General features: G+C 33.0%; 1 protein-coding gene across 1 annotated transcript; it reads left to right on the top strand.

Annotated features, from left to right (window-relative positions):
- Nucleotides 1-2,517: 2,517 nt before the first annotated feature.
- LOC111878016 (uncharacterized) lies at nt 2,518-4,521 on the top strand. The gene is made up of 2 exons (XM_023874527.3): nt 2,518-2,797; nt 3,616-4,521. The coding sequence occupies exons 1-2, from the start codon at nt 2,728-2,730 to the stop codon at nt 4,386-4,388; spliced, it is 843 nt and encodes a 280-aa protein (XP_023730295.1). The 5' UTR covers nt 2,518-2,727; the 3' UTR covers nt 4,389-4,521.
- The last annotated feature ends 8,356 nt before the right edge of the window (nt 4,522-12,877 follow it).

Genomic DNA, 12,877 nt, shown 5'->3' with positions numbered 1-12,877 from the left:
CAGCCATGCACTTCGGGTCTACTGTGTGACTGGTCTGCCCTATCGGGCCTTCAGTCCACCTGGTCTACCCTCCGAGTCTAGCCATATCCATCGAGTCTGCAGTGTGGTTGGTCCGCCCGCACTGAGCCTTCAACCCACCTGGTCCACTCTCCGAGTCTATAGTATGACTGGTTCGCCCGCACCGGGCCTTTAGTCGGCCTGGTCCACTCTCCGAGCCTCGGCACGTCTGGTCCGCCCTCGCGGGGCCTACAGCTTATCCAGACCACTCGCTGGGCCTTCGGGTTAATCGGTCCGTCTTGGGTATGTTGGCCTACAACACAAAGCAGGACCCGCCTCAACCTAACCCCAGTACAACAACCATGTGCACATAAACATACAATCATACAACCATTCACATCTAATCAAATCGATCTAGCATATCACATAACATAACATCATCCTAACCAGGATACCGACCTAACCGGTCACTATCATAGTATCATCCTATATACCAGGATACCGAACTTAACTAGGTCTCTAACATATACCATCCTAACTACCAGGATGCAAACATAGTAAAGCAATAACATAACAACGATACCCGGATTACTATCCGATAAAGGGCCGGCCTTGGTGCCTTAGACCCGGTTGATATAGTGAGGATAATTCACCTCGCAACTGCTGACTGAAAAGATAAGATCACGCTGCTTCAACCTCCGACACGAAATCCACCACTGATAATACCAAAAGACTGAACTCAATACATACCAATAATTACCAAATTACCCCTGGAAGCCAACTGGTCAACTCTTGGTCAAAGACAAAGTCCTCAGTCAAGGTCAAACTTCCTGACTGACTCTACTCGCCGAGTCAGCCCGCTGACTCGTCGAGTCCCTATGCTCTGAAAACTCCCATATCGCGACCCAACTCGCCAAGTCACCCCAAGACTCGTCGAGTCCCACGAACTCCGAGTCACTTCCTGCTCAACTCACTGAGTCGTCCCTCGACTCACCGATTCACAGCTCAACCAGGAAAGGTGAGGACCTCACGACAGACTCGCCGAGTCCAAGAACAGACTCGCCGAGTCCAAGGCTATCTTCAACCAACTCGCCGAGTTGTTCTTCCAACTCGTCGAGTTTCTGCCTATCTTCAAGTAACTTGCCGAGTACACCCATGTGACTCGCCGAGTACCACTAGCTCTTAATCCATTCAGTGGCTTTCCAAGCCATGCAGGGGCTCCAATCCATAGATCTACCCTTCTACAAGCTGTTCCTCATGTAAAGTTGCAAACTTTACGTGAATCTAAAGAGATCTAAGCATAATACACTCTTGGGCTAGGGTTTGGGACCAAAAGGCTTCATCAACAACTCTTGAACAGGGACTTTATGCTCTTTTGGATCATCACTACTCTAGATCTGAGGTAGCAACCACAGATCCAACCTCCAAACTCAAGATAGCACTAGATATACTCCCAAAAATCCCACAAATGATAGATCTAGATGGATAACAGCTCAAGCAACGAATCATTACCTCAAGAGAAGACTCTAACAGAAGAATAAGCCAAAGCCTTGCAAAGCCCCTTGCTCCAAGCCTCTTAATCTTCAAGGATCTCTTCAACAACACTCCTTCAAGATCCAAATGCTCTCTAATTCTCTCACAAACGAATATTAGGGTTTCTGGACTTCAAGGGAGAGTAAAGAGCTTGGGGAGAGGGTATTATGTTCTTTATATAGGGCTCAATCCCCGGGATTAGGGTTTTCTCCACACAACACCAACTCGCCGAGTCCACCCATGTGACTTGTCGAGTTGGTTACTTAACACGCAATTCGTAACACGACTCGACTTGCTGAGTCTATCCATCGACTCGCCGAGTCGACCTTCTTATTTACACCTTTAGCCCTTCAACTTCACTTCTAATTATTCGGGATGTTACATAGCATCATGCCTAATAGCAAGTAGAAACTTATTGATTGTGTATTAATAAATATTATCAACTCTTGTATTGGTCACGCCTAACAGAGTACTTCTCACTATGACACTCACAACGATAGATAGGAAGAACATAGAGACTTGAAGTGGTCAACAAACAATAGAGAAGTACATAGTCGACCATTCTATTCCTACAAATTAACAACAAATGTATTTCCTTTGTTTATAATAAAAATATATGTTTATAAATGATTTGTTAATAACAATATCCATTAATTCCATAGTAATTTTCAAAAAAGTCTCAATATTTTGGTTATCGGGTAATTTTTAGGAAAATCCTAATATTTTGAGCAAACTAACGAAAAATGACAGAATACCGCCTAAATCTACGAAACCGGCCAAAAATGATTTTTTCGAAGTTTTAGCTGGTATTCTGTGCTTTTCTGTAAACAAAAAATAATTCGAGACTTTTTCGTTAATTAGACTAAAATTTTAAGATTTTTCTTGAGATTTTCCTAAATGAAATTTAGTTTAAAAAAAAAAAAAAAAAAAAAAAAAACCCTGGACAAACGTCATCTGATATATTTTCTACCGGTTCCATTTTAACCATTTATTCTGTTGTGATTGATAGTCTTCCCTCTGACGCCAATAGTTGCCGACGACCAAGACAAAAGTTAAATCGAACTAGAGAGCAGTTCCAGATTCTGGCGTGGTGACGAATCGATACCTTGCTTCTAATGCATAAATCAGTGATCTCATAGACGATCCAAAACCAGTTCGATTAGTAGGGGTCTTAGGGTTTTCATCTGAGCGTGTGTCATGGATTTCCAGAAGAAGAGAATCCAATTTCTTAGTTTTATTGTTGGCGTTATCGTCCTCAGTTTCACAGGTACAAGCCTATTCCAGTTTTCTTCTACTGTAGTGTTTAGATTCTTCTCTTCAATATCTGTTAGATAATTGCAAATTTTTGGTCTGTATTCCTCGTTATTAAAGTTAAAAGAAGGGGAAAAAAGTATTGGTTGCGGAAGGAATTAAGAAAACAATACACCTTGATCTGAATTAGTAGGGAACTCATCATATAAACAGAAACCAAATTCGTTATAGTAACTCAAGATTTGATATGGTTTGGTGCATTTTGTGAGAAAATAGAGAGTTATCATTCCACTTTTGAGGTCATACTATGTGATTCAACTTCTAAAACGATATAAGTTTCATAAAACTTTAACAGTTGTATAAACTCTATAATCCGGTGGCAAGATTACTGCAATTAGAATATTCTAACTGAATTTAAACATGTCTTTGAACTTGAGAAGTACAAGGGTTGACCTCAGAAGTCAAAGATTTTGAAAATTTATAAAGGAAGTCAAGGGTCTTGGTTCTTTTAGTATTTGAGTTTCCTTCGATGTAGGGTTAAATGAATCATAGATTGGGAAACTAGATGGAAATATTATAGTAGATCCAGGCATTCACTTGTTACATACACATCTTAATAAACCCCTTTGTTTGAATCAACACCTGTGGATTATGTTTTCCATAAACCCCTTTGTTTGGATAATGGATATCAATCTTTTGTAAAATATCTTATTTGATTGTCTGTCGGTTTTTTGTATCCAGTTTTTTATGTGATTTATCAAGTATCAAGGGAAGTATTCTTTATTTTAGTAGTTCATTATTCCCTGTGTCTCATATATTCCTTTTTTTTTTCAGCTGAAAAATGCAGACAAATGGTTGGAGAAACGGGATCATCCCAAAGTGGAAAGTTCACCATCTTCAACTGTTTAGATGGGGGTTCAGGAACATTAGCATGCATAGTAAAAGAAAGTGTAAAGCTTTACACATACAACATCAGAACACTTCATGTTGAAGTAGCAAGAAACAAAGCAATCGAAGCATCACTAGCAGATGCAATTTCACAAGGCATGGAAGCCAAAGCTGCTGCAAAACAAGCCCAAAAAGATGGAGCCAAAGCTGCAAAAATGGCGACCCGGAAAGCTAAACGGATCATAGGCCCGATTATTTCATCCGGGTGGGATTTCTTTGAAGCCATTTATTATGGAGGAACTGTGACTGAAGGGTTTCTCAGGGGTACAGGAACATTGTTTGGGACTTATTTTGTTGGGTATTTAGGGGAAGAAAGGTTTGGGCGATTTGGGTATTTGGTTGGAAGTCAATTTGGAAGTTGGATTGGTGGAAGGATTGGGCTTATGGTTTATGATATTGCTAATGGTGTTCATTTCTTGCTTGGGTTTGGTCAATTTGAGGAGAATGTTGGTCAACGGGAGGAGAATGTTGGTCAAATGGAGGAAATTGTTGGTCAACTGGAGGAAAGTGTTAGTGAAAATGGGTATGGGGGTTCGTTTCTTGAAATGGTCATGGGTTATGTGGGTTCGTATTTGTCTGAAGAATCTCAAGTGTCTGAGGAGGCTGATGTTTTTGAAGCTCCGGTTTATGATAGCTTTGAGTCAACTGAAGAACTTTGATAAAGTAATTGTACTTTTATTGGTTCTATGTATGTGTAGAAGCATTGGAACAGTTATTGCAACTTGTTAATATGCAACTGGTTGTGTATGGAGTGGCATAAGTTTTTAAAATTCTAGATACATTAACTGCTTAGTTTGTATTGTAACATATATAATAAGTTATGAAGGGGTGGGGTGGGGTGGGGTGGGTGTAATTGGGGTATAATTTATTGGTGATTTGTTTATTTATTTTATCATAACAATGAGAGGTATATTGTTGGTGAGGCAGGGGCATAAATAGAGATGTTCAATTTGTTTCTTTTAAAATTTTAATTTCTTGAACAATGGTGACACGAACCTTTTTCTGTGGAATATGTTGGGTTCATTGGTCTAAATCCTAGTATAAACACAACAAAAATAACAATAAACCACCCTTTCCATTCTCGAGGATTGCTTAATGCTTTATGCTTATACGCTTATCATCTAAATCACAATGTCATGAATATTGAATCACTTCACTACACCAAATCGAAAAGAATATGGAATATCCAAAATTAAAATTTGGAAATATAAAAATGTCAAAGAAACATCGAAAACATGGAAATTATTTACAGTAAACGACTAAAGTCTTGGTTAATAAACTAAAGTCTAGTCCCAACTCCCATCTATTTAGGGATGTCAAAAAGTCCTATGGGACCCCGTTCATGTGGGGGTTCCGTCCCGTTTGAGGGAATTTTTTTAAAAAAATCGGGGGCGGGGGGAAGGTTAACCCTCGCTTTAATTTCAGGGGCGGGGACGGGGGTAGGCAATTCCGTCCCGAAATTCCCATGTGGACCCCGTTAATAAATTACACGTATATTTACATATACTAATTATATAACTGTAATAAACTATAACATGATTTTGAGTTTCCAAAATTCATAAAAAAACATGTTTTCAATTGTTAGTATAATGTTTTTATGATGCTATAACTTTTTTATTTTTAACATGTAAAATTTTACTATAAAAAATTATTTGTTATCTAAAAAATAACTTATTTTAGCGTAAATAACAACTTTTTTTAGCAAAAAAAAAAGGCAACACAAAATTAATCGGGGGCGGGGGCGGGAGTAATAAAGGTATTCGGGGGCGGGGACCGGGGATGCACTCCCCGTCATGTTTGCCCCCGTTGACATCCATACATCTATTAACTTTTCGAATGGATAATATATGTTTAGATATCAAAAAATCTAAAATATACGAAATTTTAGATATTTTTGCATTGAAATTTCGGATTCATATATTTTTGGACATTACAACATGACTAAACTAAGCATGAACAACTTCACAATCCTAAACTTGTTATCCGCACATTTATTCTCCGATCGTTGGGAAATTTCTAAAAAAGTCTCAATATTTGGAGAAATTTTTTAATAAAGTTTTAAATTTTATTTTTTTCAACAGAAAAATTCCGATTTTTTAACTTTTTGAATACGACTAATTTATTCACTTTAGCAATTTTTGACATGTTCAGCAGGTCATGAGACCAAATTGTTATTTTTTTCAAAATAATGATATTTTTCTGTAGATTTCGTCAAAATTTGTATATAATGTATAAACGTATTTTTTACGTATTTATATGTATTTTTATATATTATGTATTCTTTTAAAAGTTTTTATATAGATGTTTATGTATATTTATGTATTTTAAATGTATAAACGTATTTTTTATGTATATATATATATATATATATATATATATATATATTAAGTATTTTACATATGTTTTGTGTATTTTTATATATTACATATTTATATTTATTTTTACATATTTATGTATTTTTTTAGTTTTTTATATAGATGTTTATGTATTTTAAATATATAATCGTACTATTTTTATGTATTTTTTTTACTTCAAGTCGTCTTCACCATTTTATCTAATTCGCACAGCTTATTCAAATATGTCTAGATAGTTTTTCTACATACTCACATATTTTAAGGTTTTCTCATTCGATGCTTAATTTCAAGATAAGCGAAAAGAAAAAACTTAGAATATCTGGGTATGTAGGAAACCATCTAGACATACTCGAAGAAACTGTACGAATTGGATGAAATGGTGAAGATGATTTGTAGTAAAAAAATACATAAGTACGTAAAAGAAAATACAATTTTACCATTAAAATACATAAAAAATACATAAACATCTATATAAAAAACTTAAAAAAATACATAGATACATAAAAATATATAAAAATATATAAAAATATGGAATACAAAAATATGTAAAATACTTAAAAGTGCATATAAATACGTAAAAAATACGTATATACATTTAAAATATATAAACATCTATATAAAAAACTTAAAAAATACATCAACAACAAAAAAATAACACACACACACACACACAGATATATATATATATATATATATATATATATATATATATATATATATATATATATAATACTTAAAAATACATATAAATACGTAAAAAAATATGTTTTTAAATTTAAAGTATATAAATAAAAATATAAACATATACATATAAAAACTTAAAAAAATATATATAAATACGTAATAAATAAAAAAATAACACATACAAAATATTTAAAATACTTAAAAATACATATAAATACATAAAAAATATGTTTATACATCTAAAATATATAAAATACGTAAATATATACATATAAAAACTTAAAAAAATTCATAAATATGTAAAAACAGATATAAATACGTAAAAAATATGTTTATACATTATATATAAGTTTTGACGAAATATGCAGAAAAGTCTCATTATATTGGAAAAACTAACGATTTGGTCATATGACCCGCTGAACAGGTCAAAAGGGGCTAAAGTGAACAAATTAGTCGGTTTCTTGAGTTGTTTTATTTAAAAAGTTAAAAAGTCGAGATTTTTCTATTTAAAAAATAAAATTTAGGACTTTATTTAATTTCTTTCCAAAATATTAGAATTTTTCTGGAGATTCCCCATTGTTTGTTGTATAAGGTTAGCCTTCACATATTCTTAAAAACTGTTTTGTACCAATTATTTTACCGTGATTGTTTAATCCATTTGAAATAAATGATAATGACTTACTTAGGTAGGTAATTTATTTTTAATTTTATATACATTTAGTCACCTTTTTTATACATCATTGATCAATGAATTTGTTTTTATATTCAAAAAATATCATTACAACTGATTATTAAAGATTGTAAAATTATTTTTTGAACACCAAAGATATGTTCACAAGTAAATTATTTACATAAAAAGAAAAGTGAGCAAAAGTAAAATTTTGTTAGCTCATAATTCATTATCCATTCTTCATCTTTCGTTATAATTTTTATTAACAAGTTCTATTAATCGTAAAATATTCATTTTTATAAAATTTTATTTTGTAAATCTAGTTTTAAATCTCTTTCTTATATTGATAAAAAATAATTAATTATTAAAATATGATTTACCAACCAACATAAATCTATATATAAATCTATTTTTGTTCATATTTAATCACTTTTTTTTACATAATTACCAGTGAAATTAATTTTGGTGTTCACAAAATAGCTTTATGACCTAATTGTATTTTTTGAACACAAAAAATAAATTCATTGATAAATAATATACAAAGAAAAAAAATGATTTAATATGAACAAAATAAAAATTCTATACCCTCCAAAATCATTATCCCTTTGAAATAATTATAGTTCATGGTAGCATTCTAGATACAAAGAAAGAAATTTAGCTAAAAACCAACCTTTAACAATCAAAATGTCAAATCTTCGAAATTGCAATAGTTTACCCGAAAATTAAAGCACCCAAGAAATCTTCTATTGGGTTGTTAGCGGTCCAAAAAAGTCCAACCCATATGCTTGACTTCACATCAACACAGAAATTTCATTTAATCGGGCCCCAATGTTCCATCATCACATCAACATACATTTCTTCTATATGTAGCAAGTAAATTATTTACATGTCAATAGATAGTCACAACAAATGCCAAAATACTCACCAAAAATAGATTATGATGTATTCATTCGGCAGATATTAAGTACAAAATAACCTTAGCAATATCAGTCTTGTTGGAAACAAGGGAATCTGAAAGAAAATGAAATATCCTTGTTGGGTTAAAAAACATATAAATTTGTTGATAAATATGGATCTAAAGATACGAGACGATGCCTTAATTACTATAATTAGCCAATAAAAATGAGACTTAGCATTATGATAAAAAGGTAGCCAATGAGTACGAGTTGTACGGGAGTGTGTGGTGCAATAAACGTTGAATTTGAATTCTAACGTGAGTAGTGGTATTATAAACGTTGAATAACATGTTTTCCTTAGGATTAAATTATTGTTTGAATATAAAAAAGACTTAGTTAGAGGTCTCCATACATAGTAAAAGGGACCACATTAAGTAGGAAAGAAAGATGATAGAAATTAAGAGAGCTAAAAATAAAGCATCCAGAGAAAAGTATTAAGCACGGCAAAAGATTAAAGTCAGTATTCTAGAATTGTTTGATCAGGACAGAAACAAAGTAAGCTTTCATGTTTATTTTTTAGAATTAAAATATGTTCTAAATATGATCTGTTATGTGTTAATGAAAATGTATTTGCCCAAATGCCATGAAATGTTATGTGCATGAAATTTACAAAAATAAATATTACGTGAAAATGTTTTTATGGGTACGTATGTGGATAATTTTGAAAGACAAGAAACCACAATGAGTAGCAAAACAAATGCCTGATTCCTATTTATCCAAAATATTATATAAATAAATTAACATTTTTATTTTTGGAAAACAACTTAAGAGGGTAATTAACTGTTGATATTGTTCACATTTAGTTTATTTTTTTGTAATTAATATACCATCCAATTTATTGTTTGTGTTAGCATATTACCTTTGTGACCTGGTAACATAGATTACAACTTAGTTGATGTATACATGACAATATGTAGCATCTACTTGATAGATTAAAGTCAAGTGGTACGTTATTAGAATATCCTATACTTCATTCTCCTCAATTGTACCCTAGATTGGTGACTATGGCTTCTTCTTCTTCTATCTCTTCCAAACGGGGTGAATAAATTCAACCTGAACATCCTTGTAATTGTGGGTTACCATATCGAGTGAGGACTTTGTGGAATGAAAATAATATTGGAAGAAAGTCCAGATTGTGCCCTAACTCCATGGTAAATCAAATGTTTTGACTTTTTGGTTTAATCTTCTTCCTTTAACCAATTTTCTTCTTTTCTAAGAACTAACATAAAAAGAAATAACTTATAGAAATGGATGGATCTTGACACCCCTAAAAAGAAGTTCAAGTCCACTAAAACAAGTGAAATGGAACCCTAAAATCTTACCTGAAAGTCTCTACATTGGAAAACAAGATCAATATATATGAAAGATGAAGATGAAACGTAGAAATTTGGTTGCTATACTAGAGTTAGACAAACTAAAATGGAAATTGTTTACTCACAAAGTTGTCTTGTTTGTGTTTAATGTAGTTTAATGACATCATGTAGTTTTGAAAGTTTGATGTATTATGACTAAATGCTGTATTTTTTTGATGTATTATAACTAATGAAAGTTTTATGTTTTGATTGTGTAATGTCCCAAAAATCAAGACATAAAATTTTATTTATTTATTTATTATTTTTTGTTTTTAGGTTAATAAACCGTTAATACATATCTTTCCCATAAGACCAAGGTAAACAAGTTTTATCTAAACATCATTAAATCAGAGCGATTCACAAAATGCTGAAACATGTGGTGTGTGCTCTACAATCATCCCGAACCCTTCCATTTAAAAACTTGTAGAGTCTAAGTATTGTAAAAGTCGAAGTGTTTGTTTCTTTGTTTTCGCATATTAGTTATTTTACCAAGTTTCTGTTTTGTGCGAAGCGTATTGTAATAGACTTAGTATATTTTTTGTACACTCAGGTTTCCTATAAATAGGGACTGAGGTTAGAAGTAGAAAAAGCTTTTGAACTCGAGTATTCTTTCTGCTTAAGCATTGTAATCAGTCTTCTTCAATATAAGATCTGATTAATATTTAGTCATCGAGTTCTTACTTTTCAATCATTCAATCATAATTGCTTTCATAATTTCGAAAACAATTCTCTTCAATTGGTATCAGAGCAGGATTCAAACTGCATTGATCTGATTTTAGTGTTAGAATCATTTGCTTTTTGAGTAGTATCTTTACTCAAAAATTCCGCGCATTTTGGTTTTGAAAATCACTTTTGATTTTCAGATTTGAATCGATTCTGCCTTTGAATTGTTTAATCGAGTGATCGATTAGCAATTTGTGATCATTTCATTTGATCAATTCTCAAATTCATCAAGTTTTTCAAGCTTTCTAAAATTTCTCGTGTTCATCAATGGCAAACTTCAACATGAATACGATGACTTCTTTCTCTCACTTGCTTGGTTCTTCAACCAAAATTCCGATGTTAATCCCTGAATACGATGATCAGTGGGCTGACAGAATGGAGGATTACTTAAATGGAATTGATGAAGAACTTTGGAATTGTATCAATGGAACAGTTCAAGCTCCTGCAAATGTTCAATCAATTGGATCATTTGCCACTTCAACTGAAGTTGCTGAACAACAAAATCGCTTGAAGAAGAATGAAAAGAGATGCATGAGGGAACTAAGAAGTGCTTTACCTCCTGTGGTTTACAATTACATTCGTAGTTGTAAAACAGCGGAAATCTGGATCACTCTGAAAGAGAAGTATCAAGGTAGCGAAAAGACGAAGATCAACTCTGTGAAGCAATGTCTTGTTGAACTTAAGGAATTCAGACAAAAGGATACTGAAACTCTCGAAAACTACTATGATCGTCTGAATGAGCTTGTTTTTCGCTGCAATAGGTATGGAATCATGAGGTCTCTCATGGAATTCAATTTAACATTCATCATGGGCCTTCGCAAGGAATGGCGAAGTGTGAGTATGATGATAAAGAATCAACAAAGTTTTGATACAACCAGCTTGAATAATCTCTACAACCAGCTGAAAACACACGAAAGTGAAGTTTTAGAAATGTTTGAAGAATCAAAACAAAGTCTAGGAGGTCCTTTGGCTTTGGTTTCAAAGATTTCAGAAGTTGAAATTAATGAAACAAATGGTTCAGACAATGAAGGTTTCTTAATGAACTCTGATGATGAAGCTGTGGCATTCTACTCAAACAATAAAGTTAAGAATTTTTTCAAAAAGCCTTTCAATCCAAAAGGAAAGGCAAATGATGCGAAGAGTGGTGTCGCAAAAGCTGGAGGTGAGGAGAAGAAGAAGTTGGAGAAGAATGATGAAAAGCAAAAAGATGCGAAGGATGTGAAGAAACTGAAAGGTGATTCTGGAATCTATTGTCACTACTGCAATGGTGCAAATCACTTCGCAGCTGATTGCATGTTGCGAAAGAAAGAGGAGAAAAAGAGCAAAGTTAAAGATGAAGCCTACTATTCGGAAAAGATTGAAGAGTTGCGTGCGAAGACAAAAGGAATGTCATTAGTGTCAAAAGGAGAGTATGATGAAGGAGAGAGTGGAACATATCAGATCTGGTCTTCAGGATCTGATGATGAAGAAATGAGGCATCCAACACATGGAGCTATGTTTGCAAGCTTTGAAGAGAATTGCGAAGAGGATGTTTCCGGTCGATGCTTCGTGTCCAAATCCACAGACAAATCTCCAACGACCACCAAGGTACGTGCTATTCTTGAATCTTTTAATATTCCTTTATCTGCTTATGATGCTGGAATTACTTCATTTGATGATACTGTGGCTTATTTTGATTCTGTTATTGTGTCTGCTAGTACTGAAGCTCAAAATCTAAATATGCAACTAGTTGAGACACGGAGAGAATTAGAAAATAAACGAAGCAGAGTAGATAAACTAGAATTACTGATGCAGAATGTAAAATGTGATAGGAACAATCTTGAAAAAGAAGTTAGATTGTTACTTGCACAAAGAAATATATACTGTAACTCTGCTAAGCATTTGTATGCAAAATTAACAGCTTTACATCATTTATCTGAAATTAGCAAAGAACAACATAGGAAACTTTTACCTTTTCTTGAATATGAATGTGAAAAAGTTGTTGTTGTTTCTAATGACTGCGAAAACACAATTGCACAATTTGACAAAATACCTGATGATAGATTCGCATATGGTATTGTCAAAATTGATGAATTCTTGAATGCTGATGAGTTGGTTAGTATTGTAAATGAAAGTTTGACAAAGAATGAACAAGTGAAAATCTTAAAGAAAACCAAAACCTCCACTCTTGATTCTCAATTCAATTATGCTGATGTCAATGACAATTCAGATAATGTGAGTGAAATCAGTGAGATTGAAAAGGAAGAAGAGGTTGATTGTTCTCAATTGTCAATCATTAATATCACATCTAAGATCAAAAGTAAAGAAATTATAGTTGATTCGATAGTAAAGGATGAAAATGATATACCCTCTACTTCGCAACATTGTAATTTTGATAATGTGGAAGTTGAAAGCTGGAAGACCGATGAC

The sequence above is a fragment of the Lactuca sativa genome, chromosome 5, assembly GCF_002870075.4.
Source record: "Lactuca sativa cultivar Salinas chromosome 5, Lsat_Salinas_v11, whole genome shotgun sequence".
Taxonomy (NCBI): Eukaryota; Viridiplantae; Streptophyta; class Magnoliopsida; order Asterales; family Asteraceae; genus Lactuca; species Lactuca sativa.
This window is presented reverse-complemented; position numbering and strand designations above follow the sequence as displayed.